Source organism: Sciurus carolinensis, chromosome 10 (genome assembly GCF_902686445.1).
Source record: "Sciurus carolinensis chromosome 10, mSciCar1.2, whole genome shotgun sequence".
Classification (NCBI taxonomy): domain Eukaryota; kingdom Metazoa; phylum Chordata; class Mammalia; order Rodentia; family Sciuridae; genus Sciurus; species Sciurus carolinensis.
Window position 1 is genome coordinate 76,941,548 of NC_062222.1, and position 15,485 is coordinate 76,957,032.

Genomic DNA, 15,485 nt, shown 5'->3' on the forward strand with positions numbered 1-15,485 from the left:
TTTTAATTTGCATTTCTCTTATTACTAGAGATGTTGAACATTTTTCCATATGTGTGTTGATTGCTTGTAGATCTTCTTCTGTGAAGTGTCTATTCATTTCCTTAGCCCATTTGTCGATTGGGTTATTTGCATTCTTGGTGTAGAGTTTTTTGAGTTCTTCATAGATTCCGGAGATTAGCACTCTATCTGAAGTATGATTGGCAAAGATTTTCTCCCACTCTGTAGGCTCTTTCTTCGCATTGCTGATAGTTTCCTTTGCTGAGAGAAAGCTTTTTAGTTTGAATCTATCCCAGTTATTGATTCTTGCTTTTATTTCTTGTGCTATGGGAGTCCTGTTGAGGAAGTCTGGTCCTAAGCCGACATGTTGAAGATCTGGACCTACTTTTTCTTCTATAATCTGCAGGGTCTCTGGTCTGATTCCGAGGTCCTTAATCCATTTTGAGTTTAATTTCATGCACGGTGAGAGATATGGGTTTAGTTTCATTCTGTTGCATATGGATTTCCAATTCTCCCAGCACCATTTGTTGAAGAGGCTATCTTTTCTCCATTTCATATTTTTGGCACCTTTGTCTAGTATGAGAAAATTATATTTATTTGGGTTTGTGTCTGTGTCCTCTATTCTGTACCATTGATCTACCTGTCTATTTTGGTACCAATACCATGCCGTTTTTGTTACTATTACTTTGTAGTAGAGTTGAAGATCTGGTGTTGCGATACCCCCTGCTTCGCTCTTTCTGCTAAGGATTGCTTTAGCTATTCTGGGTTTCTTATTCTTCCAGATGAATTTCATAATTGCTTGCTCTATTTCTGTAAGGTACGTCATTGGGATTTTAATTGGAATTGCATTGAATCTGTATAGTACTTTTGGTAGTATGGCCATTTTGACAATATTAATTCTGCCTATCCAGGAACATGGGAGATCTTTCCATCTTCTAAGGTTTGCTTTAATTTCTTTCTTTAGTGTTTTGTAGTTCTCATTGTAGAGGTCTTTCACCTCTTTTGTGAGATTGATTCCCAAGTATTTTATTTTTTTCGAGGCTATTTGAATGGGGTAGTTTTCCTAATTATTCTTTCCAAAGATTCATCACTTATGTACAAAAGTGCATTAGATTTATGTGCATTGATCTTATATCCCGCTACTTTACTAAATTCACTTATGAGTTCTAAACATTTTCTGGTGGAATTTCCTGGTTCCTCTAAGTGTATAATCATATCATCAGCAAATAGGGATAGTTTGAGTTCTTCTTTTCCTATTCATATCCCTTTAATTTCTTTGGTCTGTCTAATTGCTCTGGCTAGAGTTTCAAGGACAGTATTAAATGGAAGTGGTAAAAGAGGGCATCCCTGCTTTGTTCCAGTTTTTAGGGGGAATGCTTTCAGTTTTTCACCATTTAGAATAATATTAGCCATGGGCTTAGCATAGATGGCCTTTACAATGTTAAGGAATGTTCCCACTATCCCTATTTTTTCTAGTGTTTTGAGCATGAAGGAGTACTGTAATTTATCAAATGCTTTTTCTGCATCTATTGAAATAATCATGTGATTCTTGACTTTAAGTCTATTGATATGGTGAATTACATTTATTGATTTCCTGATGTTGAACCAACCTTGCATCCCTGGGATGAAACCCACTTGATCATGGTGCACTATCTTTTTAATATATATTTGTATGCGATTTGCTAAAATTTTGTTGAGTATTTTTGCGTCAATGTTCATTAAGGATATTGGTCTGAAATTTTCTTTCCTCGATGTGTCTCTGTCTGGTTTAGGTATCAGGGTAATATTGGCTTCATAAAATGAGTTTGGGAGGGTTCCCTCCTCTTCTATTTCATGGAATACTTTGAGAAGTATTGGAATGAGCTCTTCTTTAAAGGTTTTGTAGAACTCGGCTGAGAACCCATCTGGTCCTGGACTTTTCTTTGTTGGTAGGCTTTTGATGACTTCTTCTATTTCATTACTTGAAATTGGACTATTTAAATTGTGTATGTCCTCCTCATTCAGTTTAGGCAATTCATATGTCTCTAGAAACCTGTTGATGTCTTCGAAATTTTCTATTTTGATGGAGTATAGATTTTCAAAATAGCTTCTAATTATGTTTTGTATTTCAGTCGTGTCTGTTGTGATATTTCCTTGTTCATTCCGAATTTTAGTGATTTGGGTTTTCTCTCGTCTTCTCTTTGTTAGTGTGGCTAATGGTTTATCAATTTTTTTTTTTTCAAAGAACCAACTATTTATTTTGTCAATTTTTTGTATTGTTTCTTTCGTTTCAATTTCGTTGATTTCAGCTCTGAGTTTAATTATTTCCTGTCTTCTACTACTTTTGGTGTTGGTCTGTTCTTCTTTTTCTAAGGCTTTAAGCTATAGTGTTAGGTCATTTATTTGTTGAGTTTTACTTCTTTTATTGAATGCGCTCTATGAAATAAATTTTCCTCTATGTACTGCTTTCATAATGTCTCAGAGATTTTGATATGATGTTTCTTTGTTCTCATTTACCTCTAAGAATTTTTTAATTTCCTTCCTAATATCTTCTGTTATCCATTCATCATATAATAGCATATTGTTTAATCTCCAGGTGTTGGAGTAGTTTCTGTTTTTTTACTCTTTCATTTATTTCTAATTTCAATCCATTATGATCTGATAGAACACAAGGTAGTGTCTCTTCTTGTATTTGCTAACATTAGCTTTGTGGCATAATATATGGTCTATTTTAAAGAAGGATCCATGTGCTGCTGAGAAGAAAGTGTATTCGCTCTTGGTTGGATGGTATATTCTATAAATGTCCGTTAAGTCTAAATTATTGATTGTGTTATTGAGATCTGTGGTTTCATTGTTCAATTTTTGTTTGGAAGATCTGTCCAGTGATGAGAGAGGTGTGTTAAAATCACCTAGTATTACTGTGTTATGGTCTATTTGGTTTCTGAAATTGAGAAGGATTTGTTTGACATACATGGATGAGCCACTATTTGGGGCATAGATGTTTATGATAGTTATGTCTTGCTGATTTATGCTTCCCTTAAGCAGTATGAAATGTCCTTCTTCATCCCTTCTGACTAACTTTGGCTTGAAGTCCACATTATCTGAAATGAGGATGGATACCCCAGCTTTTTTGCTGAGTCCATGTGCATGGTATGTTTTTCCCCATCCTTTCACCTTTAGTCTATGGGTATCTCTTTCTATGAGGTGAGTCTCTTGCAGGCAACATATTGTTGGATCTTTCTTTTTAATCCAATCTGCCAGTCTATGTCTTTTGATTGATGAGTTCAGGCCATTAACATTCAGGGTTATTATTGAGGTATGATTTGTATTCCAGGTCATTTGGTTCATTTTTTTTAATTTTATTTATTTATTTTTTTTGACACGACTTAGTTCCTCCTTTATTTGACAATTCCTTTAGGATATTTCCTCCCTTTGCTGATTTGCTTCTTTGTTTTTCATCGCTTCCTCATGGAATATTTTGCTGAGAATGTTGTGTAATGCTGGCTTTCTTTTTGTAAATTCTTTTAGCTTTTGTTTATCATGGAAGGATTTTATTTCATCATCACATTTGAAGGTAAGTTTTGCTGGGTATAAGATTCTTGGTTGGCATCCATTTTCTTTCAGGGCTTGAAAAATGTTGTTCCAGGCCCTTCTAGCTTTTAGGGTCTGGATTGAAAAATCTGCTGATATCCGTATTGGTTTCCCCCTGAATGTAATTTGGTTCTTTTCTCTCACAGCCTTTAAAATTCTATTTTTATTTTGTATGTTAGGTATTTTCATTATAATGTGCCTTGGTGTGGGTCTGTTTTAATTTTGTGTATTTGGAGTCCTATAAGCCTCTTGAACTTGATTTTCCATTTCATTCTTCAGATTTGGGAAATTTTCTGATATTATTTCATTGAATAGATTGTTCATTCCTTTGGTTTGTTTCTCTATGCCTTCCTCAATCCCAATAATTCTTAAATTTGGCCTTTTCATGATATCCCATACTTCTTGGAGATTCTGTTCATGATTTCTTACCATCTTCTCTGTTTGTTCAACTTTGTTTTCAAGTTTAAATATTTTTTCTTCATTATCTGAGGTTCTGTCTTCCAGGTGTTCTATCCTATTGGTTATGCTTTCTATGGAGTTCTTAATTTGGTTTATTGTTTCCTTCATTTCAAGGATTTCTGTTTGGTTTTTTTTCAATATCTCTAACTATTGAAATGATCTTTTGCTTCCTGTATTTGCTCTTTTAACTGTCAATTGGTGCGATCATTCAATGCCTGCATTTGCTCTTTCATCTCCTCCTTCAATGCCTGCATTTGCTCTTTCATCTCATCGTTTACTTCCCTGATCATTTTAATTATGTACATTCTGAACTCCCTTTCTGTCATTTCTTCTGCCCTGCTCTCATTGGATTTTATTGATGTAACATCTAGATTTGTTTGGGGCATTTTCTTCCTTTGTTTTCTCATATTGTTCAGGAATCAGTGGGTCATTAAGATATTGCAGATTTCCTCTATCGACTTATAATGTCCCTGAAGATTGCTAGTATATCCCCTCTTAGCCTTCAGTAACCTGAAGTCTTGGAGGAGGATGATAATGCGGTGCTCCACTAGGATGCTTCCTCTCTAGGGGTCGTGGCCTTCAGGTGGGGTATATTCCCTGCTAGTGGGCAGAGGTGCCTCCACTTGTTGACCAATGGTCATCCAAAGAACTCTGAGAAGTAGGCTGTGGGCTGAGGCAAGGCCTGTTTGGGCCTGCGTCTCTGGTTTTACTGTCCTTGTGGGAAAACCTCACCCGGCAGGGAAGACTCACCCAGTGGGGAGGTCTCGCTGGTCAGTTCCCCTCCTAGAGGTTCCCCTCAATCCACAACTACCGCCTGGGCTGTGCTGCCTTCCTCTGCAATGTTCCCAGGGACCCGGACCTACCTCCTGGGCCTGGGAGCCTTGCCCTTCACAGATGAGTCTCCTTAGGTTGCCCCTCCTCAGAGAAACTGCCTGCAGTCCTGGAACCTTCTTTGCGCCCCTAAGCGTGTCTCTGTGCAGCTCTTCCACCAAGAAGCCGCCTAGGTCCTGGGACCCTGCTCTGCCCCTAATCGCTTGGCTATGCGGCCCCTCCTCTGAGCAGCCACCTGGAGCCCCGTACAGTCGCTCTGAGTCCCAGCAACCCTCCGCACACCTCTTCCTCTGGGCAGCCACCCTGTGTTCCAGTGTGGTCGCTAGGAGTCCAAGCAACTCACTGCGCATCTCCTCCTCCCGACAACTGCCCGTAGCCCTGGTGCAGTCACTCCGAGTCCAAGTGACCTGCCACACTCCTCCTCCTCTGGGAACCACCCCCCCCCCCCCCCCCCCCCGTGTTCAGGAGCGGTCACTCTGAGTCCAAACAGCTCGCTGCGCACCTCCTCCTCTGGGCAGCTGCCCAGAGCCCTGGTGGGTCGCTCTGAGTCCCAGCATCGTGCTGAGCGACCTCCTCTACGATGCTCCCAGTTGTCCGAGTTCACTGCTCCAGCGGGGGGAGGGGTTTCTTGTTGGGCAGCTCTACTTCACACAGTTCCCTGTGTTCTGGGACGACCGCCCCATCCGGGACACCTCCCCAACGGGGGAGACTCACCCGGTGGCTTTGAGTTGGTCCCAAGTCTCTCAATATCTCCTCTTCTTGAATCCTGAGTCCTGGAGCAGCATGAAATGCAGCCACCCTCTAGTCCGCCATCTTGTAACGCCTTAGTTTCAATTTTTATCATTAGATTATGATCATTTGTCCAAGTTTGCCCCTCCTAGAGTCCACATGCTTATCCTCTGGGAGAGTCCATGTCATAGTCAGTTATGTTTCTACAGAACTTTTAACTGTGCCTCGAATATATTAGCTATTCAGGAAATGCTTTTGTAGGAATAAATACAGTCTTTTGGTAGCTTGCTTCAGAATTTGGTTTGTCATTCTATGAAACGTAACAGTTGTATGGCATATGAATATTTTTTAAGGAAGGTAAATAATCCTGTTTGGAATTGAAAATACCAAGTAGTTTGGAATATATTATATGCAAGCCAGAATTACTCTTTTCCTCCCTTTATCGTTAATAACAGAATTAAAATCTGGTTTCCTTTCATTTCAGTACTGGCGACAAGTATACTTGATCACAGTGCTTGCCATGATCCTGGCAGTGTTCTTTGCTCAGATTCATCCCAATTACCTCACACAGCAATGGCAGAGGCTCCGTTCTATCATCTTTTGTTCTGTTTCGGGTTATGGAGTAATCCCTACTCTTCACTGGGTTTGGCTCAATGGAGGAATTGGTGCTCCTATTGTACAGGTACGTTAAGTGTCATCAGTATTTGTCTCATTTTTTTTTATCTTTCAGTTTTATTTTGGGTAAAGTAGTATAAACATTAGTGGGTGATTTTGTATCTTTTGAGAGCATATTGTATGTTGACAACATAATTTTCACTGCTATATAAATAAGCATATCATTCAAGAGCTTATGTAGTCTCATTAGTATTTTTTCCCTGAATGTCTTCTGTGAAGTAACACATTCGTAGTTCTCTTTCTCTTACCTTTAGTATGTAAAATACCTAAGTCCTTATCTGTGGAGGACTTCAAAGTTTCTAGCTTTGTTTCTAGATCAGTGGTAATGCCAGTGATTACCAAAATATAGAAGTAGGAATACTTGATTTTTTTTGGTGGGGAAAAGAGGAGTTGGAAAGAATTTTTTTGTTGAATCTGTTGAATTCGAGGTATCAGTAGGATAGAAGGTGTACTTAGGGTCTGGAATTTAGGCCCCATTTGAGACTAGTGATAAAGATTTGGAAATTATCATCACATTGGTTGATGGAGCCAGGGAAGCATATTCAACCCACCGAGGGCAACAAATTATAAATTAAAAGAAGAGCTATTCATGTCAGGTATTATGGAATAAGGGTGATATGCATTAGAAAGATCCTCAGAATTGAACATTCTTGAGATAAGGATTAGAAATAAGACTTACACTCTTAGAGATACATATAAAAATGGCAAGTGTGTGCTACAGAATAAACCTGAAGTTTTCTTACATAAGGATATATACCAAGAAAGCTGGCAGAATGCTGGGCACAGTGATAGACACCTATAATCCCAGCAACTGGAGGTGGGGATGAGGCAGAAGAATCGCAAGTTAAAAGCCAACCTCAACAACTTAGTGAGACCCTGAGCAATTTAATAAGACTACATCTCTAAATAAAAAATAAAAAGGACTGGGGATGTAATTCAGTGTTAAAGCACCACTGAATTTAATCCCCAGTACCAAAAGATAAAAAAAGAAAAGAAAAGGGAAGCTGGCTGAAATTATGTATATTTATTGCATTGGGACCTTTAGTCTGGACTGTGGGATTTTAAAAGCAGGCTTTTTTCAAGAGAATCAGCTATTAGTAAAATCATGTATTAGTAGAAGAGGAAGAACCATTAGTAGTAAGTAGGCTTACATTCACTTACATGAAGTTGGCAACAGTATGGTGGGGAGCACTTGGATATATTACTAAAAAGAAAGAACATTCTATGACAGTGAATTGAGTGATTTGATCTGGTTCATTTGAGAACAACGATGATGCTTTCTTCATAAGGTTAGGAAACTGGGAGGAAAGTGAGATAGTAGTGATGAAGGATGTAAGTGATCGTGCTATCTAGGAAAACATTTTTCTGACAGTTTTAATTCCCTAAAAATAAGAAAATAGAATGGGAAGCTGCCACCCTAAATTTAATTCTAACAAATGGATAACTTGTTAATATAGAAGTAATTAAAATTTTGGATGTGGTGAACACATCCCTTTTAAGCTTATAATAACAAAGAAAAAGAACAAGACGTATTAAGTCAGTGGATACTAAAGAAATGCAGGGAAAAAATGAGAATCGTTTCATGTTCAGAAGTCTTAAAATTGAAATATGACATAGGAAGATAGTGGTTATTAAAGATGGAATTCCAGTATGATCATAGATCATTCCAATGAGAAAACAAAGGGAAACTTTTAGAAAATTCTCTAATAAGCTTTAATATTTAAAATATGGAGAGGTCATTACCAAAGGTGAAAAGTTCCAGAAGGGATAATCCTAAGAGGTGGGGTGAAGTTATGTTCTAGAAAGTCTGAGAAAATCAGAGGTTGATTAATCTGAGGAATCTGAGGGAGGGCGATGATAATTCTCATGTATTTGAATTGGGAAGAGAAATAATTTGTTTTTATTTCTCAATAATTTGTTTTTATTTGATTCTTGGTAAATTTGATTTATAATCAGAATTAGGAACAATATGTGTAAGTTATAGCTGGCTGATTTTATCAAGGCCAGGAAAACTTTTTTTTATATTTGTTCTTTTTAGATATACATGACAATAGAATATATTTTGACATATTATTCATACATAGAGTATTTATTATTCTAATTTGGATCCCATTCTTGTGGTTGTATATGAGTAGTTACACCGGTCATATATTCATATATGAACATAGGAAAGTTATGTTGGATTTATTCTGCTGTCTTTCCTATTCCAATCCTCCCTCCTTCCCTTCATTACCCTTTGTCTAATCCAGTGAACTTCTATTCTCCTCCCCCTTTATTATGTGTTAGCATCTGCATATCAGAGAACATTTGGTCTTTGGTTTTTGGGGATTGGCTTATTTCACTCAGCATAATAGTCTAAAGTTCCATCCATTAACCAGCATATGCCATAATTTCATTCTTCTTCATGGCTGAGTAATAGTAGTCCCTTGGGTATATATACCACATTTTCTTTATCCATTCATCTGTTGAAGGGCACCTAGATTGGTTCCATATCTTAGCTATTATGAATTGAGCTGCTATAAACATTGATGTGGTTAATGTAGTATGCTGATTTTAAATCCTTTGGGTATAGACTGAGGAGTGGAGTAACTGGGTCAAATGGTGGTTCCAAGTTTTCTGAGAAATCCCCATACTGCTTTCCAGAGTGGTTGCACTAATTTGCAGTCCCACCAGTAATGTATGAATGTACCTTTCTTCCCACATCCTCGCCAATATTTATTGTTACTCATTTTCTTGATATTTGCCGTTCTTCTTGGAGTGAGATGAAATGTCAGTGTAGTTTTAATTTGTATTTGTCTAATTGCTAGAGATGTTGAACATTTTTTCTTGTATTTGTTGACCATTTGTGTTTCTTCTTCTGTGAAGTATCTGTTCAGTTCCTTTGCCCATTTATTGATTGGGTCATTTGTTTTTTTTTGGTGTTAAGTTTTTTGAGTTCTTTATGTATCTTTTAGTAGCCTAACCTTTGGGGCATCCACTCTGCTCCATTTCTGTGGACTTCTTCCTGTAGAATGAAAGTCCAGGCTTATGTTATTGGAGATTTATCTATAGAACAATTCAGATATAACAATCTTTAAATTCTACCATTATATTCATAATAAAGAGAATTCAGTAAGGTAGAAAGAAAAAAAAACATGTTTTACTTTTCAGGATTTTGCACCTCGTGTAATTGTGATGTATGTGATTGCTCTTCTTGCTTTCCTATTCTACATCTCCAAAGTTCCAGAACGGTACTTTCCAGGTAGGTGTCTCTTTCACAGAGATTTTTGTGGCTTTACTCTTTTTTTTTTATTTTTTAGTTGTCGATGGACCTTTAATTTATTTATATGTGTTCCTGAGAATTGAACCCAGTGCCTCACATATGCTAGCAAAGTGCTTCACCACTGAGCCACAACCCCAGCACCTGTGGCTTTAGTCTTATGTGTATGCTTTAAGTAAATGATTCACAGAATCAGAACTTAGATTTATTTTTTTACATATTTTTGGATTATAGGATAATACTCCTATTCCTTTAATGTTATATAAAGCTCCAACTTTTCAAAGGGCTTTCACACATTTTTCCTCAGAGTATGAGTTGAATCCAGTAAGTAGTGGGGATCATAATACAGTAGTTCCCCCTTATCTGTGATTTTACTTTCTATTTCCTGTTACCCAGGGCTAAGAAGAAAATAATGTCTTAGCATCCCTAAGATACTCATAAGAAAAGGATAGATTACATTCTTCAGTACAGAGAAAAATATTTATGATGGAAAATAACAAAGAGGACACTGGGTGGAGTGATTATTCTCCAAAACATGCATTTGTTTTGGTACTATAGCTCTGGAGTCTGATTGCCTGGAAAATAGTACATTGTCTGCGTGAACTAAATAAATTACTTAAACTCTCTTAGCTCCAGTTGCCTTATATGAAAAAGAGATAATACTTCTTCGGGGGTTTTCATGAGGATTAGATGAGAAAATGAACATAAAACAACACAGTTCCTAACAGGTACTAAGCCGTCAATAAATGCTAGCATGTCCCTCAACTTGATCTTAAAAATGAAACATGTAGTTTAATGAAGGGCAAAATGATACATATCTAGGTAAGCCTTTGACTCAATAACAACTTTAATGTAGTACATAAAACAATGTTTTTTTTAACTTGGAAGACAGAAAGTCAGGGATTTGCTTGAATCCAAACTGCAAACTTGATGTCCCTTCTTCCTGGTTAGGAATCTCTTCCACAGTGAATTAAAGATGGGAAAGAGAAAGGATGAAAAACCCTGGAATAGAGAATGAATCCACCACATATCCTCAGGCATTCCTCTGTACACTTGGTTTTTCACCACTGAGCTTTGAATAGGAATGGGAATACCAAGAGTCTGAGTGTGTAAACATCAGGTTATGGGAACATTACCAGGATACGCTCCTGAATTGAAGACCAGCTATCTTCCAAGCAGGGCCAGAATTTTCCTCAGAAAACAAATTCTGGTAAAATATATTTTTGTATCTTATTAATGATTCTTTTAAAAATTCTGTTTCTCTTCACAGACAAGTATAAAATTGAGCCATAAAAAAATTTTATAGTATGTGATTGTGACCATAGTGTTTTTAGAACTTAAAATATTCAGATCCAAGGTTTAGAATTGTCTAATGTAGAAAACCCACAGAAGATCAAATGCACTGTGGTTTAGTGCAGGTACATGAAAGTGGTAGAAATGCCAAGACCATAAACATTAAAGGCTTTAGAGGTGAAAGTGATAGTCTCAAATGTTCAGAGAAAAGTGTGGGGGAAATACAGGTAGTGAATACTGGGAAATTTAAAAAAAACTAAGCCTAAAAATTTAAATTCAGCTCACATTAAATTTTTTAAAATACATAAACACCACAGTGGTGTTTGGTGGATCCAAGTATCTCTGAGGTATCATGAATAGAATTGAGTAGATCTCTTATACTACTATTTACTATTACAAAATAACCAGTTTTTTTTTATAATCCTCAATTGTATTGGGTTTTTCTTTTTTCTTTTTTTTTTTTTTTTTTTTGTTTGTTTGTTTTTGGCACTAGGATTGGATTGAACCCAGGGGTGCCAGGATTGAACTCAGTGAACCCACTGAGCCACATCCCCAGCCCTTTTTATTTTTTATTTTGAGACAGGGTCTCACTAAGTTGCTTAGGGCTGTATTTGAGTTTTAAAAATGAATCTGTAAGCCTCTTTGGGAGTTTAGGAGTCTGTACCCTGCCCCCCGGAGGGCGTGGGAAGGCTGAGAACCCATATAGAAAGAACCCTGTTGACTTATATTTTAGTATCAGTGTTCTGCACTAAATTATTATTCTTGGTAAGAAAAAAGGTAGAAAAGGTTGGAGAACAGTTACATTACATGATCACATACTCACCATGAGTAAGAGAAAGTTTACACCTAAGTTGTTATAGCTGTTCTTTTGTTATATACCATACTTTAATTATTAATCTCCCTGGAATTTAATATTTAACCACAAAGAGAAATTAAATTATTTTCTGAAATTGTATATATATGAACTAACCAACTTTAATTAACCCATTACTACTTACAGAATTTTGCAGATTATTCCATTAGAGTATAAGATTCAGGGCTCATATAAGATTCAGTTTTCTCTTTGCATACCTGTGTAAAATAAATAAGTACTTCTAGCAGGTTCACATCTAAACACAAAGTGCATCTCCTACTCAACAGATTCATACCTAAATCACCCTCTGATGTGTAACCCTAGTTTCTTATAATTTTTTTTTCCATTACCCCAGATAGGAATTGAGACATGGGAGGCAAAAGGTCAAATTCCTGAAATTAAACAAGTTAGGTTTTAAAAAAACATTGTGAATAGCATTTCTAAAAATTACCTGTGTGCTAGATGAATAAATCCTTAAAATTAGATCGAAATATGTGTTCATCCCTTTTTAAAAACACTTGGATCTGAATTAATCTCTAGCGTTCAGGCACTGAGACTAACAAAAATTTTCTGCTGCTAAGCCATAATTCCATGGCTGAAGATTAGAAACTATTTTAATATAAAAATAGTACAATCAGTATTAATTTCTTTCTACCTTCCTTCTAGGACAACTAAACTACCTCGGATCTAGCCACCAAATATGGCATATCCTTGCAGTAGTGATGTTATATTGGTGGCATCAGTCAACAGTGTATGTCATGCAGTACAGACATAGCAAGCCTTGTCCTGACTATGTTTCACATTTGTGAAGAATTCAGGTATGGCCACCTGGTGAATTCAGTTGTTAAGCAATATAAAATGGGAACTTGTATACCCCACTATTTCTAAGGTTCCCATTCATTTTTTTTCTTTTTCTTCTTCTTTACTGTATCATGAGTACTACTTTATAAAAGTGGAAAGATATACCTAGGGATCTGTAGTAATAACTGCTTTGCAGACCCTTAAAACTACTAATTTGCTGCTTATACAGAAAGTGAAAATTAGTTGGCAATTATAACAATCAATCCAAATAGTAACAATGAATGTGAAACTAGTGTAGAAATAGGATTCAGTTTACTTGACACCAGCTTAATTTCTTAGGAAGGGCTCATCTCCATTTGAAATGGAGTCATCCTGTGTGATTACTTTAATGGAAGGTATTTTCATCAAATTATCAAATTTAAGTGCCTAATCAAGGCGAGGGTTGTTACAGTCTTTGTTTAATACAAGCCAAGGTAGTGATTTTGAATAATTGTAGCCTTTAAATACATGGTTTGTGAAAAACTGGCACTTAAAATATTATTTCCTTTAGCCACAGGTTCTCCTCTCCCTAGGGACATTAGGAATTTAGTTTTGCCAGAAACTAAAAAGTTCATCTTTAAGAGAGGTATTGAGAGGAAGAAAAGAACATGCAATGTTACTTATCAGATAATATCACATTATAAACTAAGGACGTGATTAAGCAACAAATTCTATGATCTAATAACTGAATTATTAGTTACCCAAACCTTTTAATTCCAGAGTTTATTTAATTCCATATCATAATTGAATTCTTGAGAGTGGATTGTAGATTTTCATCCAAAATTCTAGAAGAATTTTGATGAGGACGACTCCCAGCTCTATGGGTGCTACTTTCAAGGCCATAAGATCTTATGGCCCTGATTTAACCCTGACCTGAACCTTAAGCCTTAGATCAAAATCATGTGGATGCCCCATTTTAGGACTGTGCTTTAAGTCTTTTGTTTATGCATGAGTTAATATTGCATTGATAAAGTGTTATGTTCACCATTTAAAATTTGAACCTGAAGCTGGATGCGGCAGCGCACATCTGTAATCCCAGCGACCTGAGAGGCTGAGGCAGGTGGATCACAAGTTTGAGACCAGCCTCAGCAGTTTAGCAAGGTCCTAAGCAATTTAGTGAGACCCTATATCAAAATTAAAAATTAAAAGGACTGGGGATATAGCTCACTGGTAGTGTGCCCCTAGGTTCAATCCCCAGTACTAAAAAATTAAAAATGGCTAAAATAAAATTTGAACTTGAAGCATTAAATTTGTCATTTAATTTATACTTAAAATAGCTTGTACTAATATAATTGTTACCCTTTGTTCATTGATCATTTCATATGCATAAATTAAATCCCTTAAAGCAGACATTCATAAAAAAATTGTTAGAATATAAAATATTACTGATGTTTCTTAATGAGTTGATAAACTTTTAAATACTGGTGTGTTTTCAGGATAGAATTGACTGAATATCTAAAAAGATGTTGATTGATATTGAATCTTATTCCCAAAATGCCTTTTGTACATTCAGTATTAGAAAAGTCACTTTAATGTGCCTCAGTTTATCCATCTGTAAAATGTTGTTACTTTCCAGTGTAGTGATTTTAGAATAGACATTTTCCATGTTGGTATCTCAGCAAGGAGAATTTTTTTCTAGTGGGCCCCGTAAGGGCATACTATGTCATACTCATTATTATGGTGAAATGCTATTTTGAAAATGGCTATAATATCTCTTAAAACCACAAGTTTGATTTATATACTAAGTAGTAGAAGATTTTGGTGTAAATAGGATATATTTCCCCCTAAAGCATCGCTTTTTGGCTTACATAATACCATTGCTTTTAAGTTGACATTTTGTCCAAATGAAAATACACTAAGTAGTTATTATCAAGTTAAAAATGAGGAGAAAGTTGAGTTATTTTAGGTGTGGAACTTTTTTTTTTTTTTTTTTTTTTCAGTAAAATGTTCTAAGAAAATAGTCTTAATTTTTAAAATTCCCATCTTTGTCAATAGTGTATGAATTATGTAATACTTGCCATCCAAATTAATACATAAAAAAGAGCATCCTTTGTTTTTTAAATATTATTTCTTTGAATCATAGAGCATACAAGGTCTGTAGGAAGAATTATTCCCTGTTAATACTTAAGTATTTTGTGGAAATGTTATTGTAAGAAAGCTATCCTCTGATTTTTATCTTTACTATGATGCATTTATTATAAAGGAATATTCACATGAATGTGAGTTGCTGTCAACTATAAACACTTAACGTATGTCAGCATTTACTGACCACCTGTTATGTGCACAGCACTACTGGGAAAATGTTTAAGACATTGTTAACATTAAAGAATATTTAAAAGTTGCCTAGAAATCTGAGCCTTGTAATAATGTATATTTGTTATTTTTGTTATGTTAAACATATACTCTCCAGCTACAGTACTAAAAAAGATGAGTTTTAATTTTTACCTATGTGTAAACTATAAAAGCTCTTTATCTATAGACTTTAAAAGTATATTTAAAAATTATTTTTAGCCTTTTTTTAAGTTTTAGCAATTTTTAGGGTTGTGGTTAACTCATTTAAGAAACAGTTATATTTCTCTATAAAGCCATTTTCAAATAGCAAGATAGTGCTGGTCTATTTTTGTTTATTATGCTGAATGCAATTCTATAAGTTGCATGACAAAATATGTATTATGTAAATAAACTGGGTTTACTAAATATATTAAGTGCTGCTTGTCATTCTTTATAATACATAACAGCTTTAAAATCATATTTTAGAATCAGGAATGAAGAATCAGGGAATATCTGTCACATCTTATGGCATCCCACCTGGACAGAGTATACGATTTGAAGATTGTGATTGACTGGCATAAAGCTGTACAACTCTCCACTTGGCAGGTACTTACTAGAGATATACTTTGCCCTGTACTAAATGTCAAGGGGCAAAGCCTGCATTTCTAGATTCCTTCCAATTGCTCAGTAGATCCATATCCACCCCAA

At 35.8% G+C, this 15,485-nt stretch overlaps 1 protein-coding gene across 4 annotated transcripts in view; it reads left to right on the forward strand.

The window, feature by feature from the left end:
• Paqr3 (progestin and adipoQ receptor family member 3) overlaps window positions 1-15,485 on the forward strand; it is a 34,189-nt gene that overhangs the window by 11,636 nt on the left and 7,068 nt on the right. The window contains exons 4-7 of one of the 4 annotated variants that reach the window (XR_007110551.1): window positions 6,071-6,268; window positions 9,412-9,502; window positions 12,333-12,484; window positions 15,264-15,383. Coding sequence is in view for 3 of the 4 variants with exons in the window: in XM_047567042.1 (XP_047422998.1) it covers window positions 6,071-6,268; window positions 9,412-9,502; window positions 12,333-12,475 (432 nt within the window). In the remaining variant the exon portion in view is untranslated. Of the gene's footprint in view, window positions 1-6,070; window positions 6,269-9,411; window positions 9,503-10,471; window positions 11,173-12,332; window positions 13,653-15,263; window positions 15,384-15,485 lie in introns of those variants that run through there. The other 3 variants (XM_047567042.1, XM_047567041.1, XM_047567043.1) reach the window with 3 other exon arrangements.